This window comes from Geotrypetes seraphini, chromosome 5, assembly GCF_902459505.1.
Source record: "Geotrypetes seraphini chromosome 5, aGeoSer1.1, whole genome shotgun sequence".
NCBI lineage: Eukaryota > Metazoa > Chordata > Amphibia > Gymnophiona > Dermophiidae > Geotrypetes > Geotrypetes seraphini.
Window position 1 is genome coordinate 250,955,809 of NC_047088.1, and position 25,101 is coordinate 250,980,909.

The 25,101-nt window shown below is 45.3% G+C and overlaps 2 protein-coding genes across 10 annotated transcripts in view; one reads left to right on the forward strand and one right to left on the reverse strand.

The window, feature by feature from the left end:
• The window catches only part of EAF2 (ELL associated factor 2), a 76,915-nt gene extending 62,501 nt beyond the window's left edge, over window positions 1-14,414 (reverse strand). The window contains exon 1 of the mRNA XM_033944846.1: window positions 14,279-14,414. Within this exon, the coding sequence (XP_033800737.1) occupies window positions 14,279-14,381 (103 nt within the window). The 5' untranslated portion in view covers window positions 14,382-14,414. The remainder of the gene's footprint in view (window positions 1-14,278) is intronic.
• IQCB1 (IQ motif containing B1) overlaps window positions 14,395-25,101 on the forward strand; it is a 105,737-nt gene continuing 95,030 nt past the window's right edge. For 3 of the 9 annotated variants that reach the window (XM_033944836.1, XM_033944844.1, XM_033944845.1), the window contains exons 1-3: window positions 14,575-14,682; window positions 17,551-17,711; window positions 24,903-25,017. In XM_033944836.1, coding sequence (XP_033800727.1) covers window positions 17,619-17,711; window positions 24,903-25,017 — 208 coding nt within the window. In that variant the 5' untranslated portion in view covers window positions 14,575-14,682; window positions 17,551-17,618. The other 6 variants (XM_033944838.1, XM_033944837.1, XM_033944839.1 and 3 more) reach the window with 6 other exon arrangements.

Sequence of the window (25,101 nt, forward strand, 5' to 3'; positions counted from 1 at the left end):
CCATCATCTGCTGAGCTGGAACGGAGTGATGAAGGAGCACCTGATGGCAGAGGTGGAGCAGGGTCCGTTGGCGGTCGGAGGGGAGAAACGCCCTCATCAGAGTGATGTCGAGAACGGCTCCAATGAACTGAAGTCGCTGTGTGGGAAGCAGATGCGACTTGGGGTAGCTGATCTCGAACCCCAGGAGATGGAGGAAGGAGATGGTGTGTTGAGTGGCTTGTAGCACAAGTGGAGACGTAGGTGCTTACACCAACCAATCGTCCAAGTAGGGGAACACCTGGAGGTTGTGAGACCTGAGAAAGGCCGCCACCACAATAAGGCACTTGGTGAACACCCTGGGCGATGATGCGAGGCCAAAGGGTAGCACTTTGTACTGATAGTGGCGGTGCTGTATCTGAAATCGGAGGTAGCGACGTGAAGTCAGATGGATTGGAATGTGAGTGTAGGCCTCTTTGAGGTCTAGGGAACACAGCCAGTCGTGTTGAGAGAGAAGAGGGTAAAGCGTGGCAAGGGAGAGCATTCTGAACTTTTCCTTGACTAGACACTTGTTGAGGTCCCGGAGATCGAGGATGGGACGGAGGCCTCCTGTCTTCTTGGGAACCAGGAAGTAGCGGGAGTAGAATCCCTGACCCCTTTGGTCTGAGGGTACCTCTTCGATGGCGTTGAGAAGAAGGAGGGAGTGGACCTCCCTCAGGAGCGGAAAGCAGACTCTTTGGGAGGACTGTCTGGTGGAAGAGTCTGGAAGTTGAGAGAGTAGCCGTGGCGAATGATGTTGAGGACCCACTGGTCTGATGTGATGACCTCCCAACGGCTGAGGAAAAGCTGGAGGCATCCTCCGATAGGCTGAGGAAGAGGCAATGATGGTGGGAGACTGGCTATGTCCTGGAGAAAAGAGTCAAAAGGGTTGAGAAGGTTTTGACGGAGGAGGAGGCTTGGCAGGTTGGTGAGACTAGGAGCGAGCCTGAGATTGATGCTGGTGACGAGGTCGGCGAGGTTGCTGAGGAGGCGGGTTGAGAGGTCTTGCCGAAAACTTGCGCTGGTAAGAAGACTGCTGTCTGTAGAGGCGAGCAGGTGGAGTCTTCTTTTTAGGTTTCACCAGAGTATCCCACCTGGTCTCATGAGCCGAGAGTTTCTTGGTTGTTGAGTCCAGGGACTCCCCGAAGAGTTCATCACCAAGACAAGGTGCGTTAGCTAGGCGGTCTTGGTGGTTAATGTCGAGGTCAGAAACCCTCAGCCAGGCCAGACGCCGCATGGCAACAGCCATGGCAGATGCTCGGGAGGTCAGCTCAAATGAGTCATAGATGGAGCGAACCATGAATTTCCGGAGTTGGAGCAGACTGGAAATTTGCTGTTGGAAGAGGGGGACCTTACGTTCAGGAAGGTATTTCTGTAAGGAGGAGAGTTGTTGCACCAGATGCTTCATGTAGAAGGAGAAGTGAAAGGTGTAATTATTTGCCCTGTTGGCCAGCATCGCATTCTGGAAAAGGCGCTTGCCAAATTTATCCATAGTTTTTCCCTCTCTGCCAGGAGGGGTGGAGGCATAGACACTGGAGCCCTGAGTTTTCTTTAAGGTGGACTCTACCAGGAGAGATTCATGGGGCAATTGAGGCTTGTCAAACCCTGGGATTGGAATGACCCGGTACAAGCTATCCAGTTTGCGGGGGGCCCCGGGGACAGTGAGGGGGTTCTCCCAGTTTTTATAAAAAGTTTCCCGTAGGATGTCGTGGATGGGTAACTTAAGAAATTCCTTGGGAGGTTGCTCAAAGTCTAGGGCATCGAGAAAAGCCTGGGACTTTTTAGAGTCGGACTCTAAGGGAATGGAAAGAGCCGTCGACATCTCCCTGAGGAATTTGGTGAAGGAGGACTGTTCAGGTTTGGAACCGGTATCAGCCACCGAGGGTTCCTCGTCTGTCGGCAAAGCGTCTTCCTCGGTACCGTGCTGGGATTCTTCCCATAAGTCCGGGTCCCTGATGTCGGGGTGCGCACGGCGGGACATCGGTGTGGAGGGCTCGGCATGGCGGGTCTTGGAGAGAGACTTGCCGGAGCGGACTGAGGCGGTACCGGGAGAGGAAGATCGGTGCCGTTCCTGGTACCGGGAAGGGTCGGTATCAGAGCAGGCCTGCACCGTAGGTTGGGAACGGTGTGGTTCAGCCGAGAGCACCAGCATGGAAGTGTTAAGCGGTACCGAGGGGGTCGACACCGATGGAATCGTGCGAGGCTCGGACCGGTCCAGTACCGGAAGGTGTGGGGCCAACATCGCCGGCAACAGTTGCTGGAGTTGCCGCTGCAGCTGTTCTTGCAATTGGGTTTGGAGTATGGCCGCGATGCGGTCGTCCAGGGGAGGCACCGGTACCGCTTTTTTCTTTTTCGGTACCATAGGTGCCGCTCTACGCTCCAGCGATGAGGAGACCGATGACGAGGCACTCACCGATATCGGAGCGGAGCGTTTGCGGGGTCGGTGCGGTGCCGGGAGGACCGGCGTCGCAGCCGTGGCAGGAGGGCGCTCGAGGGAAGTGGAAGGCTTCTTAGCCGGCTCACCTGGGGCCAGCGACCCCGAAGAAGGATCCAGTGTCGAAGTAGTCGGTGCCGACTTTTGAGGTGCTGTCGACGTCGCAGAAGGTTCCAGGCAGATCCGGTGCCGAAAAGAATATTTTGCTGGATCTGCCTATTTTTTAATGTGCGCTTTTTAAGAGTAGCACAGCAGGTGCAGGTGTCAGCCCGATGCTCCGGACCCAAGCACTGCAGGCACCAATTGTGCGGGTCGGTGAGAGAGATCGGGCGTGCACACCGCTGGCACTTCTTAAAGCCCGGTTGAGGAGGCATGAAGGGAAACACGGCCTCCGCAAAATCGAAGCCGGAGGCCTGTATGGTGGCAACAGGCCCCGCCGGGGCCAGCCTGAAAAAAGAAAGAAAACTCGACGAGTTTTTTTTTTTTTTGAAAATAAAAGTAAAGTAATTCGAAGGGAAAAAATAGAAGAAAAACGAAAAATTACGCGAGCGTGAAGGCAGAAAACTGATTTTTCAACGGCTGTTGAAAACACATGCGTCTTCTTCGCTCCGCGGAAACGAAGAAACTGGGGACCACGCACTCCTCCGTCAGGCGGGAAGGCACTCGCGCATGCGCGGTGCGGCCAACTAGAACTTTCTAGTTAAAAGTGTCCGTACCGGGGCTCCGTCGGTGACGTCACCCATGTGTTAAGAATATGCTGCCTGCTTGTCCTGGGATAAACCTAAATATGCCCCCAGCGTGTGCAATTTCCAAAGTGTATGAAATCCCTTCCAAACTACCCGAGATATTTGACCTACAGAACTAATTAAATTAGATCATTCCAAATTAAAGGATCCTAATAATAATAATAAAAAAAGGATGCCTTCCACTGAATGAATAGTCTAATTGTCTTTGGTGAAAGAAATTGAAGATAAAATTGTTTCAGTACAGCATGACCTGGTCTTCCTGCTAATAATGATATCAATTCCACTAATATGGTACCTAGCCCAATAGAATATTAAAAATTATAATGCAAAACTTGAAATGAATCCGTGCAATTACTGGTAACCAGTGTAATTTAATTCTAACATAGGAACAGAAATATCCTGGGAGTTAGGTCATCATGGCGCTTAAAATTTGAACTCTGGAATTAACAAGTAGAGACTGGCGGAAATTAAGAACTGCAATTACTAAATTTTGTTGGGCCGGGAAAAAGCCAAAATGATCTTTTGATATTTTCTTAGGATCAGGGAAGAGAGGTGGAATGGGACTTCCCGATCTTCGTATCTATGGTAGGGCTTGTTTATTAAGACATATTAGAGATTGGGTTATGGATGATGTTTTATTTACTCCTATAGTTTATGAAAAGGCCTTTTATCATCCTTTTCATTTATTATTCTTACTTCAGGTACATCAGTAAAAATTACTGGTTCATTTAAGACAAAATTCTATTTTAAAACTAATGAGGTCAGAATGGCACACAGTTTGAGACACACTGTTATAGACAAAGGGTGAGAAAGCACAGTTACTTACCGTAATAGATGTTATCCAGGGACAGCAGGCAGCTATTCTCACATATGGGTGATGTCATCAGCGGAGCCCGGATGCGGAAGCTCGCAAACAGACTTGCTTGAAGAAACTAGAAGTTTCGAGTCGACTGCACCGCACATGCGCGAGTGCCTTCCCGCCCAGGGCGCGTCTCCTCAGTTCAGATAGCTAGCAGAGAAGCCAACCAGGGGAGGTGGGTGGGTTGCGAGAATAGCTGCCTGCTGTCCCTGGATAATACCTGTAGATGTAGTCCGAGTTGTGATAAAGAAGCAATGACTTCTTGAAATTCAAAGTGTTTTTGGGTATCCAAATAATTCAGAAATTTAGGTAAAAGAGTTGTGAAGAATTCAAAATAAGTAATAAAATGAAAGTTATAATTGAGGACTCTAGAGGACATCATAGAATTTTGATAGATGCGACATCCGAATTTGTCCATAGTTTTCCCTTCCCTTCCAGGAGGAACGGTGGCATAGGCTTTGGAAGGATGGGACCTCTTTAAGGAGGAGTCCACAAACAGGGATTGATGAGATAACTGTGAGTTGTCAAACCCTTTGCGATGTACAGTTTTATACCTAGAGTCCAATTTGCCTATAACAGCTGGAATGGTATAAGGAGTCTCCAGGCATCTGACAAAAGTCTGAGACAAAAGCTTGTGAAGAGGAAGCTTGAGCGACTCTGCCAGAGGTTTATGTAGATTCATGACTTAAGAGTATTTGGAACCAGCATCTAATTGAATATCCAAGTCAACAGCCATCTGACGAAGAAAAGATGAGAAAGATAGTTGGTCTGCCAATGCTTTGCCTCGAGCAGGACTCGAGGACATCGAAGCAGCCTGGGTCGAAGATGAAGCTTCGGCAGGAAAAAAGGCATCAAAGAATACGGAGACTTGGATGAAGCACTCGCAACCGCTGCATCCTCGAGGTGTGGAAATGGAGACCTTGATCGAGGAGTTGGTGGTCTAGTCGAAGTAGGAGTAGATCGAAGCTTAGTAGAAGAGGGACGTTCTTTAGAAGAAGAACTATGCCTGGAAGTATGCCTCGATGAAGGCCTCGATCGTCGATGAGAATGGTGCTTGGAAGCAGATCTCAAAGATCGAGGAGACTTCGCCTCGGAGACAGAAGCAGCCAATGCTACCAAAGAATGGATAGGACTGGAGGCTGTAGATCAAAGCTCCAGAGACTTGATGGAGGAACCTCGATGCACTCCCAAAGACTCTGCTCCTTGTGTGAAGATTCCTGCCGAGGCATTTGCAAAGATTCTGCTCCTTGCTTCACATGCTTAGATGCCAGACCAGACACTCGCAGAGACTCTGCTCCCTGCAAAGAGTGTGCAAGCTCAGACTGAGATAAAGGAAGCGACTCGACCTTGCGGGAGTCTGCAGAATGCCCAGGCTGGATGAGAGGAAGAAGCTTCGGTCCCATATTAGTAAGGAACTGAATGAATTGCTTCTCCAACATGGTCTGGAAAGAAGCCGGCAAGGATGGATCCGCATCTGAAACCTGACCACCTGCTTTGGCTAGAGGTTCCACCGAGGCAGTGTAAATGTGCTTCGACTTGGAAGTCTTAGGCACTTTGAGCACCACTGCTGGAACTTTCTGCTGAGCTATCTGACCTGAGGTAACAGCGGAAGATACAGCAGATGTCGTTGAAGAGAGAGCTGCTGCAAACGACGAAGGTCAGATGGGGCTCGAGGTGGAATCAGTAGAAGCAGCAGGAGTCTCGGTCGAAGGTGAGGCCGAGGTCGCCTTCAAAGTCGAGGGATTGGAGGAAGAATCCATCCCGAAAAGCTTCTCCACCAAAAGACGACAATGTTTAAGGGCTCGAGGTTGAAGAGTAGCACAGCGCTCGCACAACTTCAGTTGATGTTCCGGCCCAAGACACTTGAGGCACCGACAGTATGGGTCCGTAAGGAAAATCGCACGCTGTCACTGGCTACACTTCTTAAAGTCCATTACAGGCCAGGACATAGAAGGAAAAACAGTTGCCGCAAAATCGAAGTCCCGGCAGTCGGACGGAAGATTGAAAATTTAAACTAGAAATAAAAGAAATAAAGTAAGAACAGCGATTTGTGAAGAAAAAAATACAAACCACGGTTCAGAGAAGGCATGAAGTAACGAAGTTAAATGCAGAGAGTCAAAGACGGACTTCTCGGCTCCATGGAAAACTGAGAACTGAGGAGATGCACCCTACACTGAGCGGGAAGGCACTCGCGCATGCGCGGTGCGGTCGACTCAAAACTTCGAGTTTCTTCAAGCAAGTCTGCTTGCGAGCTTCCTCATCCGGGCTCCACTGATGTCGTCACCCTTATGTGAGAATAGCCTGCCTGCTTGTCCTGCAAGCCCTAAAGAAACTGCAGTAAACTCAACATGGGAGTGCGGGATGGAGGACCCTCCAAGAAAGGCATTGAAAGAGTCCAGAGCAGTTGGCTCCTACTTATTTAGAATGGCTCCTACAATTTAAAAAAAAAAAAAAAAAAAAAGGTTTGGCAAAGCCTATTCAAACAGACTGTTATATTTGTAAGCTAAGCTTTTCCTATATACTAGGAGACAGCCACCTCCTTAAAGAAAATATGAACATAAACAAGCCCTTTGCAGTTAGAATTTGCAGAGTGATAAATTCAGAATTTGCAGAAGCTCAGCAGCTAAGCCCAACTGGAGCCAGACTCTACAAACATGCCAGCACCAACGCTTTGCATGAGCAACATGTTTGTTAACTGAAAGCAGTGCATTCTATGTCATGTTCCTATCCATTTGTATTTAGCTGACATTTACTGTGTTGACACACCGATTTTGGTGTTGAAACCAGTCTGATTTCTGCAACTGAAGAATTAGATGCAGATGCTCTCAAAATATAAGCTTTTAAAAAGTACAGGCAATTTAAAAAAAAAAAAAATACAAACACATGCCCTTAAAACCAGAAATTATGTACAAATGTAGAGATCACTAACATTAAGGTCACCCAAGTGCTAGCAGCAGCAGGTACTGTTTAAAATGTCTCAATGGACATGTGATGGTAAAGATGGAGGGTAAGACACTGTTCTGGATCATTTAACCCTTTATTTGTCATTGTTGCTCAGAAGCAACATGTATCTTCTATGGCTCTTATGGGAGATCTGCATCTCCAAATACCTGTTACCTTGGCACCATTGCTCTCGTTCAACATCAAGTTACATAAAGCAGCCGTCTCACGATCTGCCAATTAAAGGGTTAAAGAATTTCCTGAACGCTAGATCGATCCTGCAGGGATGTGGACAGATGTGGCCCCATGTCATTCTCTATCTCCATCCCTGCAAGCTCTGTCCTCATCTGCACAAGCCTTGAACACTTTAAAATCATAAGTGTTTGAGGCTTGTGCAGACGAGGACAGAGCTTGCAGGAATGGGGCAGAACAGGGATGGAACTCACAAGGATGGAGATGGATCTCCTGGGTCGGGGACAAATTTGTCCCCATGTTTCTACAACTCCAATAGTGGCATCTTCTCTCATTTTAGAAATACTGTACCTTCTACACAATAGATAATATTTGCCTCTGGAAGAAATTTCCTTTTTTTTAAAAAATATAGATGGTGCAAGTTCTCCTTTACCAATTTCCTTAGCTCACCCTTTAAATTTCCTAGATTTTTGATTCCTTTAAATTTTTGAGATTGACTATGGTTTACTATCTAGTATGGTGTTATTTCTTTTGGTGATATATCCTGTTTAAAATTTATGATGGTAACAATTTTCTGTATCAACTGTTATACTTGAGGTGTAATTAAAATATCTATAAATAAAAAGAAAAAAAAGTTCTACAAGCATGAAACAAAATGGCTCAGCTAAGGAGAAAAAAAGATGCTGCTGTTGCAGGGGAGATGATGAATAAGAGAGAGACAAACATTTATCTGGTTATAAAACTGCTCCATTTGGGTTTGCTGGGCATGCCCAAGTTTCTGAACAGCTGCTCTCTCTGAACTATAAGGTGTTAAAGCAATCTCATGATTCAATTTCTCAATTACATGGAGGAAACAAGCAATCACTGGGTTACTCATTTTCAATGTGGAAATTTGCATAAAATAGGTTTACAGAGTAAAAATGTTTTGCAGGAAATGAGTTAATTCTCTAAATGAGTCGTCTTATTTCAAAGAACATAATGACTTAACCTAATCATACAAGAGAAGGCTGGGAGATTAAATTTCAGCAGACATTTTTATACACAATGTGGACAAATGCAAACACTGTGGGACGGGGGCGGCCACATAGAAAATCAAGAGGCAATGAAAAGGTACTCACCCCTGCTGGCTGCAACCAGAACCCCCAGAAGGGGTAATACTGTTGGTTTCCCTGGTGTTTGGGTCTGGTTTTTTTAATTTCCCTTGCTACTTTTTTTTGGGGGGGAGGGAGCAAGGAAAGGAGGGAACCAGCCACAAGTGACAGACCTGAGTAGGGGGCAGAAATAGACTTGGCACTATCAGGTGTTCCCCAAGACCTAAACCCCTGGCTCACTGAATTAAAAATTAAACAACAGGAGCAAATCCACAGACGACATCAGAAGCATGGGATACGACTATATATCCGCCTGCTGGAGATGGAGAATACTGGCAGGCCTGAGCTTACCATCCTATATATGACGGAGCTCAGCTTTGGTGTTCTCTATCTCCACCTGCTGGTGGATGGTCACAATCCACTCACCTCTGAATTCATCTGGTGCTGGTGACAAGCACTGGGGGAAAATAACCTACATTATAGTTACAAGGATACAAAGTTCCACTTTAGCAGTCACTACCAAAGAAAAGGATCTAGGAATAATTGCAAAAAAACATACTGAAATCTTCAACTTAAACGTGCAGTGAAAGCAAATTAAAAAAAAAAAAAAATCCAATGTTAGGAATTATTAGGAAAGGAATAGAAAATCAAAGAACACCATAATGCTTCTGTAACACTGACAGACAAGAGTATTAAGAAAAATTACAGTTTTGCTCTTTTAGCTCTAGCATTTGTAATTTAGTTATCTATATATTGCCCTGGCACAGTTGGTTTTTTTTGTTCGACTACGTAGCTGATTTTATTTTTTATTATGCTCTATAATTGCGTGATGTTGTTTGTGATTACATATGCACTTTTATTATGAATTTTATTTTGTAATCTATCTATAAATAAATAAATAAATAAATTGTACCCGAGTATTGTGTGCAATTTGTGTCACCACATCTCAAAAAGATAAGATAGTGAAGCTAGGAAAAAGTACAGAGAAAGAACCAAAATAAAAGGGAAGGGAATGACTTCTATGAAGAAAGGTTAAAAAGGCCAGGGCTCTTCAGCTGAGGGGAGATGAGAGATTTATAAAATTTTGAGTGCAGTGGAACAGATACAATGCAAATCAAGGGGCCCTTTCACTAAGCACCAAGGCGTACTTACGGCAGACTAGAAAGCGCTACTCATACCCCAGGGCACACTCAGGCATCCTACAGTAATTTGGGGATTGACGCAGGCATGCTCTGGACTAACTGGTTGGTGCAGCTACATTGCCACACACTAACCAATTAGCGCAGGACTAATTGCCTTACCAATTAGCGCAGGACTAATGAGCCTTACCACCTAGAAAACAGGTGTTCAGGGCTCATGCATTAATGGCCAAATGCTAATAGGTAAGTTAGCATGTGGACATTAATGGAAATTATAGAAAATGGGGCAATTTTACCACCGCACTAACCCTTCCCCCCTTTTTACAAAACTGTAGTGCGGTTTTTAGCGCCAGCCATGGTAGTAACAGCTCCGACACTCATAGAATTCCTATGCGGCTGTTACCGCCGCAGCCAACACTAAAAAACACAATATGGTTTTGGAAAGGGGGGGTAAGACCCATAGGAAAGACCCATGCTGGGGAAAGCGCAGCATAGTTAAAAAAAAAAAAAAAAGGGGGGGGCTTCCAATTGTTTTACACTTTCAAAAAGTACAGAGAATAGAGGGAAATGCCATGAAGATACTAATTAATACATTTTAAAACAACATTTTCTCTCTCAACATAAAGTCAAGCTCTGGACTTCATTGCTGGAGAGTGGTAAAAGCAGTTACACATTGCTGGGTTTAACACACTGCACAGCATCCTAGCACCTGAAATTCTGTGACCTTTTCAGAACTACCTTCAAAAATGTGTCCTTTTATTAATCTTTCCCATATGACCACCACTTTTGATAGCTTTAGGGTATGCAATAGACATAAGAAAAACTACCCAGGGATTCTCTTTTAACACCATTTTATATCCCATCCCAACTCAATCATCAAGGCAAGGGGCCAGGGGCCACAGAGTGCAGCCTCCTCTAGAACAGAAAATGTAGGCTGGTCTATTTTTCAATGGCTATGGCTCCCTCACCTTCAGTGGATGCGAACACTGTTTCCACAACATCCCCAGTCAATCTGAGGAAAACCTGAGCTGCAAATATAGCCTAGGCCAGGGATCGGCAACCTTTTTAAGGCAAAGAGCCAATTTATCCTAAAAATCTGACCTGCAATGGGTACAAAAGGGAATTTGAGCTATTCCAGGTCTCTCACTCTCCCCTCCAACCCCTCGCAGGTCTCTGCACCTCTCTTCACTCCTTCCTTCTCTCCCCCTCCCCATAGCCAAGGTTGTTTTCCCATCTCCAGGCCCCAAACTCACAATGCCTCCCAGTGGGCCTACAATGGTACCTGATGGTCCAGCAGGTCTGCGTGGCAGCAGCATGGCCCTCTTGCTCCTGCCTCCACGTGGTTGCCTTCCAAAATGTCTGCCGTGACCTTTCACGTCTGCTCACGGCATTTCCTGTATTACTGCGAGCTGCCGCAAGAGGTCACGACAGCCATTTTAGAGGGCAGCTGTGAAGAGGCAGGAGCGAGAGGGCCACTCTCCTACCATGAAGACATCCCTTTCCATCCATGGCATTTCCCTTTCCACGTGCAAGCTTATACGTGGTGCGCGTGTTGTTGGAGCTGCGGCCGGCTTGACTGGGGAGTTGAGATGTCCTGCGCATGCTTCTGGAGGATGGCGGCCGGCTTGAATCAGAAACCGGGAGGCGCTGGTGGACGGCAGAGGCATCAGCCGATGCGGGAGGGCAGCCACATGGGGACCCCAAGGGAAGGAAGCCACCACGCTGCAAGGGCTGCAGCACCCACAGGCAGATACCCACCCCTGGGCCACCATAGCAATCCTTGGTTGTGGAACAAATTGTTTGAGTTTACATTGTGGCCTATGGGGAACTTTGCTTTGATATACGAGTGCTTTGGCTTACGAGCATGCTTCTGGAACGAATTATGCTCGTAAACCAAAGTACCACTGTATTGTTAAATAGTAGCCAAGCAGTAGTAGCAAGAATGCACTTCAGAATATGATGGACCCCCTTCATTCCCTAGGGCAGGAGAGAGAGAGAGGAGCAATAAGGGTCATTGCAAGATCAAAACTGGGATGGGTTGGGGATGGGGGAAGGAGACTAATCTTACAGAAAGTAAATACAACTACCACTACCTATTACTAATATCCATTATTTCTATAGCGCTACCAGACACACGCAGTGCTGTACATTAAATACGCAAGAGACAATCCCTGTTCAAGAGAGCTTACAATTATGACAGACAAACTGGACAAAAATGGTGAATAAATATATGCAGTTCATATAGGGAAATACAAAGGGATGAAAAGGTAGAAAAGGTAGAGAAGGCGAGGGACTACAGAGTGAATGACAGACAAATAAGGTGTTTTACAAGTCGGTGTGGTTAAGGACTTAAACACAGCTTTGAAAAAGTAGGCTTTTAGCCTGGATTTGAATACTACCAGAGACCGAAGTACCGAGTCAGGCAGGATACAGGCATACAGCACAGCAAGGCAGAAGGGACGGAGTCAGGAGTTGGCAATAAAGGAGAAAGGAACAGACAAGAGAGACTTGCCTGACAAACGGAGTCCCCGGGCCAGAGTACAGGGAGAGATAAGAGAGGAGAAATATTGAGGAGCCACAGAGCGAATCCACTTATAGGTCAGTAAGAGGTGTTTGAACTGTATGCGGAAGCAGATCTGAGGAGAGGGGTGATGTGAAGCAAGTTGCAGTAATCAAAGCAAGAAGTAACAAAAGCATTCTTAAAATTGCCAGACTCTATACTTAAGTAAAATAAAACACTATTCGCTAATTGATTTGTACTACCGACACAAAAACCATTTATAAAAACACAGGATTACAGTATTTATAAGTTTCCTGGAGGAAAGTCTATAGTTTGCTTGAGACAGACATGGGGGAAGCCAATGCTTGCTCTGGGATTGGTAGCATGGACTGTTGCTAATATTTGGGTTTCTGCCAAGTACTTGCGTCCTGGATTAGGCACTGTGGAAACAGGATACTAGGCTAGGTGAACCATTGGTCTAACCCAGTAGCTGTGCTTACTTAAATTTTAAAAACCATGCTTACTAAATTTTAAAAAAGTCTACTTAAAGGCAACAGTACAACCAAAAATAATTCTCTTAAAAAAACAAAATTATGGGGGGGGGGGAAAAAAGCATAAAATACAGGAATACTTTTTAAAAAGAGAAGTGCATTGGTGTGAGGAGTGTGGCGTAGTAGTTAAAGCTACAGCCTCGGCATCCTGAGGTTGTGGGTTCGAACCCTGTGCTGCTCCTTGTGAGCAGGGCAAGTCATGTAATCTTTCATTGGTACATGTACGTTAGATAGGTTGTGGGACCGATAGGGAAAATGCTTGAAGTACCTGTAAGTAAACCACTTTGAATGTGGTTGTAAAAAACTACAAAAAGGGAAGGGAATGTGGGACTTGTATACTGCCTTTTTGTGGCTTTGGCATTTCAAAGCGGTGGGCACTGGAGGATTAAATGACTTGCCCGGGGTCACAAAGAGCAGGACTGGGATTTGATCTCACAACCTCTGGGTGCAGAGGCAGCAGCTCTACCAGCGAGTCCTTTCCCCTTTTAACCTTTCACTTAAAACACCTCACAAAATCACCAATCTTTTGCTCACTGAACAAGGTTTAAAAACCAAGAAACTAACCTTCACTCTATCTTGTTTGATAGTTCCCTATCAGAACGCCATAAACTACTAGTTATTTATTTCAAGTAAAACCAGTTCTAAGTTGCCAAACTAGGGAATGGAGAGTGTGTGCTTTCATTAAAAAAAAGGTCTAAAATACCAATTTTTTAAAAAAAAACAAAAACCCAAACACCCCACACATAGGAGATACCATAAATTAGAAACTGAAGTCTAAAGACTTTGGAAGAAACAAGATTATACTACTATTTGTGATTGGAGTTGTGGAGTGATCCCAACACAACTGAAAATGTTTTTTAAAAAGCCATAACCCCATCAATTTTGCAATTAACTACCTACTTGGGACAACATACTTTTTGCATTTTCTCTGTTACTCCCAGATGCTTGGGTACAACCCAAATTAATGGCGTTAAAACCAGTCAACACTGGCAGCGATGTGTCACACACTATAAGACATTCATATTATTATAACTAAAAACATTTTGGAAAATTATCAGTTTTTTGAAACGTAATAGCACAATCTTATTGGTTAACAGATAGCTGTCATCAAGGACATGTAGACCCAGTCCTGAAAGTTAATTCCCAATGTACTCAAGTGTAGAACTCGGACTCCATACAGTAACGTGTAAAACATATACAGAACTTGGCTGGAGCTGCCACACACATCAGCTTCCCACCACCGTCCTGGAACCCTGAAGGCTTCTTCAGTTGCTCTACAACAGTGGTCTCAAATTCGTGGCCCGAGGGCCACTTGCGGCCCGCTAGGTAATATTTTGAGGCCCTCAGTATGTTTATCATAATCACAAAAGTAAAATAAAACAGTTTCTTAATCATATGTCTCTTTAGCTATAAATGACAATATTATTATTAAGACTTAGCCAAAAGGAAAGGTTTATAAACTATAAAGAGTTTTACCTCATGCAAAATTGTCATTTCTTTAATAAGACATTAACTATTTTTTTCTGAGGCCCTCCAAGTACCTACAAATCCAAAATGTGGCCCTGCAAAGGGTTTGAGTTGGAAACCATTGATCTAGAATAAGTTAAGAATAGAACACATTCGAACATCTGGAATCCCCTACAACGCGCTCAGAGGACCCACTTGAGCGCCACGAGGCGACAACGTCCTTCCCTTTTCGGACACAAGGGGCGCTCTCCACCAGCCATTCCCCCACCACCACCACCACTGTCCGAACTGTTCCCAACCACCCCAAGAGCTCGCGCTGAAAAGAAACCAGGACGGAACCTTACATCGAATAGTATGAAACCCGCACCGTGGCTCTTTCTCGAAACTCTCTCCCAGCTTCAAAGCGCGTTCCTTGGAATCAAAGTTAGGAAAAGCCGCTCCATTCATTCTACTTTACCACCCGGCTCCGGCAGACAGCTACCATCTGTCGGCGGAATAAAACTTTCCGCCGCGAAACCCCCCCTCCCCTCTCTCCACGCCAACTGCGCAACTGGGGGACCACGCCCCCTTCTATGGAACAACCTTTGCGATTGGTACGTTAACTTCCGGACGACAGAATTCCAAAGAGCCCGATTGGGGGGAGGGGAAGAGCGAGGCTGCCGGCAACTTGCCAGCAAGTTCGTTGCGCAAGTATGCAAATAAGATTCCTGCTGTCTTTTCGTCACGCCGGGCACGCTGAAGCCGAACTGTGAGTAGCCATTGTGATGTTTCAGCGTTGGGGTTGGTGACGTCACGCCTGGCGTCACCGCGTGTCGAGTTCGGTGGGTCAAGTTATTTTCAACCCCAGGCTCCTTTGATCAAACCGGTTATTGGCGAAATTTTTTCGCGTTTGGGGGTCTTCGCCACGGTAAATCACGCTCTGCCGGACTCTCGTTTGGTTTAGGCAGGGCGTCTGTCCCGCTGTCATAACAACCAGTGGCGCGAACTGCACGGGAGGGCTTAGGTTTCAGTTATTGTGTGGCTGCAATGCGCACCCTCAGTATCCAACGCGACTTCAGTCAATCCAGGCAGAGCAATTGTTTACTGCCGCTAATTCTAGTGCATGGGAACATCAGTTGGGAACCTTTGATCGCGAGACCCTCATTTACATTTTTCTGCTCCGCCTCCCAACACTATGGGCGGTCCTGTAATTCCTCAGTTTTTCTCTCTACCCTTGAGGTGGTGGAAGCTTATATGTGGCATAGTAAGGGGGGGGAGGTTCACTCCCGGTGCCATCTTCACAGGGTACCTGTGCCCCTCCTCTCCGTCCCCTTCCGCATACCTCTTGAAACATTCGCTGGCTGGAGAGAAAAATTGGGGAGGGGGGAGGAGCCACTAAAAGTGATTTTTGAGAGTATCTGGAGCTAGGGACAGGGCTCTCCACCTCTACAATCCTACTCCCCAATTGTTTTTATCATTTAACGCCCACGGCAGCCATCTTTAATTTCCTGATTTTTGAATAAAAACCTCTATCTGCCTCAAAATACCTCGATTTGGCTCAAAATCATGCCAGACGGACTCCTCAGGCCAGGATATCCCAGATTCATGCCATATTTGCACTGGATGATCAGCTGAGGATTGTCTTGTGTCCCATGTGCCACTCAGCACTTGAGTTTTCATGTCAACCAGGAAGTACGGTGGCCTGCCTTCACGCCCTCAGAATCCATGAAGAGAGACAAAGTTCTGAAATGGCAGGATGTTCGCAGAGTACTGCTTCATTATCTGGAAGTGTCAAATGGGTTTCGACTGTCGGACCATCTCTTTGTGCTGGCAGGTTCTAGCCGCCAGGGCTGGCTGGCTTCCAAAGCATCCATTTCTAGATGGATTTGTAGGCCATTTCTTTAGCTTATATTGGAAGCGGAAAGCATCCCCGATATCCTTAGAGACACATTACACTAGGAGCATAGCATCTTCCTGGGCAGAGTCTAGAGCAGTGGTCTCAAACCCAAACCCTTTACAGGGCCACATTTTGGGGTTTGTAGGTACTTGAAGGGCCTCAGAAAAAATAGTTAATGTCTTATTAAAAAAATGACAATTTGGCATGAGGTAAAACTTGTTATAGTTTATAAATCTTTCCTTTTGGCTAAGTTTTAATAATAATATTGTCTTTTATAGCTAAAGAGACATATGATCAAGAAACTTTTATTTTACTTTTGTGATTATGATAAACATACCAAGGGCCTCAAAATAAGGCCTGACGGGCTGCATGTGTCCCCCAGGTCGTGAGTTTGAGGCCACTGGTCTAGAGCAATATCTCCTGAAGAAATTTGTAGAGGGCTGCATACTTTTACAAAATTTTGCAGAGTGTATGTAGCAGTCCAGTTGGATACCACATTCAGTACTTTCTGCAGGCTCATCTGTCCCTCAGGGGACTGCTTTGGTATGTCCCACAGGTTCAAGACTAATTTTCCTATTGCACTAGAAGAGAAGATTAGGTACAGTCAAACCTCGGTTTATGAGTGCACCGGTTTGCGAGTGTTTTGCAAGACGAGCAAAACATTCGCAAAATTGGCGCCTCAAAAACTGAGTTTGACTCGATTTACAAGCGCCCCCCGCGATCCTACATCCCCCCCCGAGCACCGAAATGAAATCCCTTACCCCGATTGGGCACCGGCACCAGCATCAACGCATAGGACATGCTGGTGCCAGTGCCCGAAGATCCTCCCTCTTCTGGGCTGGGCGGTGTGTCGGAGATCCTCCCTCATGCCTGTGCTGGGCTGGACTGGGCCTTGAGCATTTGCGCATGCTCAAGGCCTTCTGGTCTCGCTCTCTCCGAGATTCTCCGATTCAGAATCTCGGAGAGAACAAAACCAGAAGCCCTTGAGCATGTGCAAATGCTCAATGCCCAGTCCAGCCCAGCACAAGCAAGAGGGAGGATCTTCGGGCACCGGCACCAGCACGTCCTATGCGTTGGTGCTGGTGCCGGTGCCCAATCAGGGTTAGGGATTTAATTTCGGTGCTCAGGGGGATTGTAGAATCGCGGGGGAGGGGGAGCGACGTGAGCGGGGGGGGGGGAGGAATGGAGCAGCATCGGTGGTCTCAAGGGGGGGGGGGAGGAATGGAGCAGCACCGGTAGCCTTGGGGGGGTTGGAGATGGAACTGATCAAAGCGAGTTTCCCTTACTTCCTTTGGGGAAACTCGCTTTGATATACGAGTAATTTGGTTTACGAGCATACTTCTGGAATGAACTATGCTCGTAAACCAAGGTTCCACTGTACTTTCCTTGATCTTCTTTCTAGTAGATAGGAACACTAGTCTTGAAGCCTGTCCTGTTAGATGTTCATTAGCCTACTTTCTGTCTCAGACATCCCAGTATTTTGGGATTTCTTGTTCCTTTCCTCTGTCTTCAAGATCAAGGGTAGAAGAGACCACTTCTACTATGAAGAGACAAAGAGTTATCTTTCAGACTTAGTGCAGTTGTACTCGGGTAGGTGGCTTGTTTGTTCCACTTCATTATACTGAATGTTGCATATACTGTAGATTATGATTGTTTTGATTAAAGTTGTGATATAAGCAGAATAGACCCTATTTAGCAGGAAGGGTCTCCGTACTCCTCCCTATTATGTTTCTTCTCTAGGGCTTTGATACGAATTGAGCAATTACAGGACAGCCCAGAGTGTTGGAAGGCAGAGCAGAAAAATATAAATGAGGCTCTATGTACAAGGTCTCAAGATCAGAAGTTCACAACCCACAAGATCAAGACTGATGTTCCTATCTACTAGAAATAAGATTATCAAAGTAAGTACCTAATCTTCCCTTATTTGAAAAATTAGTCATAGATGCCTTCTTGATCACATTAGCTCTGTTCTCCGATACAATATTATTGTTGATATAATAAAAGCCATTTTAACTAGTCTGTTGAGGCAGGGAGGTTGTCAAACCTCCTCTTGCCCTTCTTACCTTCCTGGTGTAAAATGGTGGTCTTCTAAATAAGTGAAACATAGGATTCACTGATAATGCAGATTGGTTTTCAATCAGCATCTCCTTATTCTCCAGAATACTGTTTTATGGCTTCTTTATACAGTACATTTTTCAGCTTAAGGTTTCTACACCGTGTTGGTCTTTAGGGTGAGATTGAAGGGCATGGTAATAGGGGGTGGAGTTAGATGAGATTTCTGTGTTTTATAAGATGCTCTGAGTGGTAGTATTGTTCTCTTTTCATTGTTTTCCTGGTATGTTGCTGTAGGGTGTTTCTTGGGTTTGTTTTTCTAAGTCAAAAATGCATTGTAGACAAGTGGATGTTAAATGGTTGTTATGCTTTTAATATTTGTTACTAGTACTCGTTACTTTTGTGCAGCTGAGAAAGTACCATGGGCTGGAGTGAGCTTTGATGAAGACTCCAGTAGATGGAACCTAAGCACACTACCAGGCAGGGCTCTGGGTTTCGGGCCCAGAGATATCTAAGAAAAAGGACCATTTAAACTAAATAATTAATTTATGGAGCATGTATGATTGGGCAGACTGGATGGACCACTCGGGTCTTTATCTGCCGTCATTTACTATGCTACCACAGTTTGTGCTAGCAGAAGACCAAATCCTTGAATCTTATACAGTAAAACCTTGGATTGCAAGTGTTTTGCAAGACAAGCAAAACATTTTATTACATTTTGACTTAATATACAAGCAATGTCTTGCAATACACATATCAGAACTGAGCCGATGGTTCTTCTCTCTCTGACTTCAAGAGTGTAAGTGACTGTTCTTAACAAGCAAAGTCTTGCAATCCGAGTACATAACAGTATACACTAGTGCTGCCCGATTCAGGAAAAAAATTTCGATTCGATTCAGCCTATTGAATTGGTTTTTCGATTCAATTCGATTTTCCTGCCCAATTGGGTGTTTGTTTGTTTTTTTTCAAACATCTTAGTGGGTTTTTTTTATAGCCTCTTCACCCCCTTTGCCTGCTCCTAACCACACAGGCGCTGTGGTGTAAACAAAATAAACAAACAAAAAAGATTTTTCCTCTCTCTCTTAAATCCTAGCTCACCAGCTAACACCAGCTCTGGCAGGATACACGTTTCAAATCTGACATATTGTAATCACAAAACAGAAAATAAAATTAGTTTTTCTACCTTTTGTTGCCTGATCATTATTCAAATCTTGTTGGTCCCAGGCTCTTGTTGTCTTCTGATAACTTGCTTGCCAGAGTCTCCTGCTTTCTTCTTTCTCTGTGCTAACCATCCATCTGCCATCCCTGTCCTCCCCTTCCGTTTCCCTTCCCTCCCCAGGAGGTCTGGCATCTTTCCTTTTTTTCGTCTCACTCCACAGATCCATCTTTTCTTAACTACCCTTTCATCCAGCATCTATCCCCCCCCTTCCCCACCACCCCAGGGTCCATCATCTCTCCCTTTCTGTAACTTTCATCCCCAAATCCCATGGTCTATCATCTCTCTCCCTCTCCTCTATTTTCAGAACCATTATTTCTTCCCCCCCCAAAAGTCCGTCATATGCGCGTCTCTTTGAAACCCCCCTTCCCTCCTTCCGTGTACTTCTATACCAGGGCCCCCTCCCCTGAAGGCCTGTCCCCCCCCTTAAAGGTCTGCATCCCACCCCTGAAGGCCTGTCCCCCCCCCTTGGAGGCCTGCATCCCCTCTAAGGCCTGCCTGCCTGTCCCCTCCCTTGAAGGTCTGTCCCACCCTGAAGGCTGCACCTCCCCTTGAAGACCTGTCCCCCCTTGAAGGCCCCCCCCTTGAAGGCCTGCATCCCACCCCTGAAGGCCTGCCTGCATCCCACCTCAAAGGCCTGCCTGTCCCCCTTAAAGGCCTTCCCCCCCTGGAAGGCCTGTCCCCCCCTTTGAAGGCCTGCATCCCACCCCTGAAGGCCTGCCTGCATCCCACCCCCAAAGGCCTGTCTCCCCCCCTGGAAGGCCTGTCCCCCCCCTTGAAGGCCTGCCCCCCCGAAGGCCTGTCTCCCCCCCTTGAAGACCTGCATCCCCCCCGAAGGCCTATCCCCCCTTGTAGGCCTGCATCCCCCCGAAGGCCTGTCTCCCCCCCTTGAAGGCCTGTCCCCCCTGAAGGCCTTCATGCCCCACCACGAGGTACTGCTTGCCCCACCCCCCCACCCCGAAGGACTGCTCAACCCCCTGGCCTCCCCGCACCGGCGTTTACCTTAACGAAGCAGCCTGCAGCAAGATCTCAATGCCCGCAATCTTTGCACTGCTTCGGAGCTGTTTCCACCACCGCGGACTTGCCCCATCTCTGACGTCAGAGGAGGGGCGGGACCGCGGCGGAGGAAACAGCTCTGAAGCAGTGCAAAAATCGCAGGCATTGCAATCTTACTGCAGGCTGCTTCGTTAAGGTAAACGCCGGTGCGGGGAGGCCAGGGGGGAAGCGAGATGCCGGGGGGATGGGTGGGGGGAAGCGAGATGCGGGGGGGGGAGCCAGACATCGGGGGTGAACCGGACAGCAGCACTAACCGGTTGAGGCTCCCCCCTCGCCTTCTAAAGCAGGTGCGGCAGCGGCCAGCCAGCAAGAGCAGTGCTGCCGCTCCTGCTTTAGGGGGTGAGGGGGTAGGATCAGCCGAATTGTGAAGCCGATTTTTTTTTTGTTTTGAATCGATTCACCCGAAGTGAATCGATTCGAATCGTGAATCGGGCAGCACTAGTATACACGCGTCACATCATTACTACTGAGCCGATGGTTCTTCTCTCTCTGACGCTGCAGGAGTATAGTGACTTCTAAATGAGTGAGGTCTTGCAATACAAGTACGTATAGTATTTTGTATTAAAGTTTTGGGGTTGTGGAACGAATCATCTGAGTTTCCATTATTTCCTATGAGGAAATTCGCTTTGATATACGAGTGCTTTGGATTACAAGCATGCTTCTGGAATGAATTATGCTCGCAAACCAAGGTTTTACTGTATTAGTGATTTGCTTGGAGACAGTATTTGTTTTTAATAATCTTTCTGTATACTTTTCCTAGTTTATTCTTCAAATTAGGGTGTGATATATGAGAAGGCTCTTGCATTTTGAAAGAATATTTTAGGGTAGCTGACAATTAACCCCAAGCCATTTTTATACTGTTGATATGCTGCTTGAGCTAATAAACAGATTAGACATAACCTGGGAAAGGAGTTTGAGACAGAGTATACAGAGCGCTTATGCTCAAAACTTTAGCAAGTAACATCACCGCAGGACCTATTTATATATGTAACCTGTCCTGAGCATTTTGTTTTGTAGCATGGGCTAAGTATATATAAAAAAAAAAAATCAATAGATAAAGAATTTAGAGTTTTCCCCACAGGCTATCTGAATCAAGAGCCAGTAAGAATGGAGATTAATCTTTGGTCTCTTATTTTCTGTTGTAAGCATATGTTATGCTTCTTTAATAGTGTGTTTCAGGTTATGGTGGTTATTATAGAAGCCCTATTAGCAATCTGGATGTGTATAAACCAGCATCTATGTGTAACACATCCATGTCTAAATTCTGACTTTAGAAAGCTGGGATGTACTCGTACATGTCCAAATTGCGAATATGTGCATATGGTAAGGGGCAGGACTAGAGTGAAGCTAAAACATAGCCATGCATTCCCTATTTCAGAAGGGGACTGAGTGTTTGTTCTCCAAGATCAACATTGGGATTTATGGCTGCTTTCTGGGAGCCTAGGTTTATTTAAAGATGCTCATTTTGTGCAGTGCTGTTTGGGAAGAATTAGGTAAGGTCACCCCCTTTAATCTCCCTGTCTTTCTGTCTGTCATTGTCCTCTCCCCCACTACCCCAAAGTGAACGATAATAAGACTCTACTTGGGGAAACCTAGGTTTCTAAAATGGCAAACATTCACTTCTGTGTGTCGGCACATATTCATATATGTTCTGAAATCCCAACTGAAATTTGTGTGCCATAATATAGACGTGTATGTTGCTGAGTTGCTCTTCTTGATATTGTAGATGTTGATATTTGTAAAGGGGGTGCTGCTGCAGTACATAGCCAATGTTTCCAGTGCAGAAGGGACAGTTGTCCTGATTAATGGGTACTTTTCGTTTACTCAGAAGGATTGCAGAAGGCATCATCTACATTTTTCAACTCCACCTCCTTGTTTCACTGAGTCTTCTTTATTTTCTGCTCTACATCTGTTTTATTATTTTCAGGTTTTGTTTTTTTTTTAAAATCTGATATTGAGGCTTCCTGGTGCCACAGAGGTTTCCAGAGATACTGGGATAGCTGTGCCTGGGAGAAGATACAGTCTCTGGCTCAGAGGACTGTAGTCAGCGGGGCAACCATTTAGGGCATATGCCTGACTGGCCAATAGCTTTTGGACAGCTTGGGAAGGGTTTATCCTGAAATTTTTCAAGTGCTTGAGTGCAGGCTGCATGGCCCCATGTTGGTCCAGAGGACTGCAATGGGTGCCAGCTGCATCCCCCCCCCCCCCGAAGACATATGAGGAGCTAGTAGGGTTGAGTGTTCCAGACCCATGAGGTCTGTGTAAAAGGCAGTCCAAAGAGACAAGCCCCTGGAGGAACTTCAGGCTTGTGAAAGGCAGAAATCTTCTCCATGTTCCAACTGCAGTGATAGCTGATGTAGACAGCACCTTTCCGGTTCTGTGAGTACAGTGCATTACTGTCTATGGGAGACATCGGAGAGGTCTTCAGAGTGCAAATTTAAAGGTATCTGGGGCTCCCTATAAGGTCCCCCACATCTAAAATAATATTTTCTGAATTTCCAACTTTTGCATTTTACTCACCCATACTGTTTTATGGTGCCCAAATGCTGCCACAGTGGCCATCTTGGATTTCCCAATTTTATTTTAAAAGCCTTTCTCTGCCTCAAAACACCTCAATTTTTCCTATAATCAAGTTTTAAGGACTCCCCAGACCTTTCTACCAGTTTTGTGCTGGATGGTTGGCTCAGGAGAGTCCATTTATCATATGCCATGAGGCACGTGAGATGGGGTGAGAGCGCTGGGCTTATCCTCCTCTAGTCCCTCCAGGACCTTGAAGTCGCAAGATGCTCATTAGTTGGGTCAAAAGATCCCGTCTGGAGCTCTTGAATTATGACTTGGCGTTGTCTTCGAAACACAGTTTGCGAACACCTCTGAGCCCATGAGGACACGAAAAGGTCCCCTAAAGAGGTCCTCCAGAGATCCAGTGCAGGGTTTTATCTGGTTTTGTGAGTTGATGCTCCAAATTTAACACATCCTCCACACTGTCTGAAGCTTCGCTGGTGATTCTACAGAGGATTATACCTTTGCAGTGCGCAGTTCCTCAGCAGAAAGCTTTACCGCAGGAGCCAGAGTTCCAGTCAGAAAAAGACTGGGAAGTCCAGGGGTTAAAGGATTCCTGGTCTCAGGTGGGCTATAGTAGCCAAGAGTCTGTAGTAGCCCTGGATCAGGGAGTATACCCAACGGTGTTCAGGCTTTTCAAGCTAACAGACCTGGTGGATGTCATTCCAGTATTCTTGCAGGAATTAAATTTGGATTTCCTGCAGTCTTCTAATGTTCAATTTTCTCTTATGAGCAGCTGTAAGTCCCATCATCGTTCCAGGTTCATCCCATCTTGAGTTAGCTGTGATGCTGACGGAGCAGTGGGAAGCGTCAGAGGACCCTCTGAGGATTACCAAGGTTATGACAAAGTTGTACACATTGGCTCCTGAATTTCAGCAGCTTTTTACTCTGCCTAAGGTGGATTCACTAGTGGCGCAAGTCACTAAGCTGGCTCCACTCCCTAGTAAGGGAGAAATGATAGTGAGGGATCCTTAGGATTGCAATGAGTTCACATCAAGAAAAGCTGAACACTCAGCGAATCATATAAATACATAGCATATACATATCATAAATACAGTACTAAATGATCAAAGATATGAATTTATCAAACAAAAAGGTTTTCAATAATTTTCTAAAAGAATGATAAGATTGAGTTTGAGGAATTAGAGTACTCCACCGGGTGTTCATTTTACTAGTCTGGAATGCAAAAATTTGATTTAAAAAATCTTACATAACAACAAGATTTGGTTGATGGAAACGCAAACCAGTAAAATTTGCGTGTTTTCATGTTCAGTCTATGAAATTCAAAATGAGATACAAGATAAGCTGGGGCTAAACCAAATAATACATTAAAACAGATACAACTAAATTTAAACAGAACTCTTGCCTTGAACGGCAACCAGTGAAGTTATCTATAATAAGAGCTAACATCTTTTTAGACCAAAGATCAAGCGAACTGCTGAGTTTTGTATTATTCTTAGAGCTCTTTTTACAAAGGCGTGCTAGCGGTTTTAGCATGCGCTAAAATGCCATGCGCGCTAGCCGCTACCATCTCCTCTTGAGCAGGCGGTAGTTTTTCAGGTAGCGCGCACTAATCCGGAGCGTGCACTAAAAACACTAGCGTACCTTTGTAAAAGGAGCCCTTAATATGTTAAGGATTTTTTTATGAGATCCCAAATAAATTATATTACACTAGTCCAGGATGGACAAGACTGAAAACTGAACCAATAGCCTAAACGTCGCTAGATCAAAGTATTTCTTAATGGTGCGTAATTTCCAAAGAACAGAAAAACATTGCTTTATCGTCAGATTGTGAGCCCTCCAGGAACAGAAAATAGTTACTGTACCTGAATATACACCACTTCAATAGCTTTTGGGTTTTCAGGTTGTATATAAAGAAAAATAAATCTGATATGTAGGTTCTTAACAATCTACCTTCATATGTATTTTCTTCCTTCACTGTTCACTGTAGAATAGTCTCCAAGATCAACTTTGTGTGTCTAAGTTCTTTGAAATGAGCCCCTATGTATTTCACGTTGTATGTTAACATTAACCACAAATTCATAAGTGCTACAGTAAACCAGGCAAATCAGCAACCTTTTTATTTTTAACCGAGTGGTTCGGTGTGGCTTTTTCTGTCTTTTTGAGAAGTTATTAGATTTGATGACATGTACATTTTTTGAAATTGTAGGTTAATATGGTCTTTTTTTTAATAAAATTTATTATTTAGATTAACATGAGCCAAAATAAAACAGAGAATGTGGATGCGAGAATATTATCCCTGGCTTCTGAGGTCACAGAGGTGTCTAATCAGAATGTTCCTGTTTTGTTGCTGAAGTTAAAAGGTTTGTGAAGCCAGCAGAATAAAACTAATGCACAGCTATTTTCTCAGTTTGCATTTTGTTGCTTTCTTTTTTAAAATTTGCTTG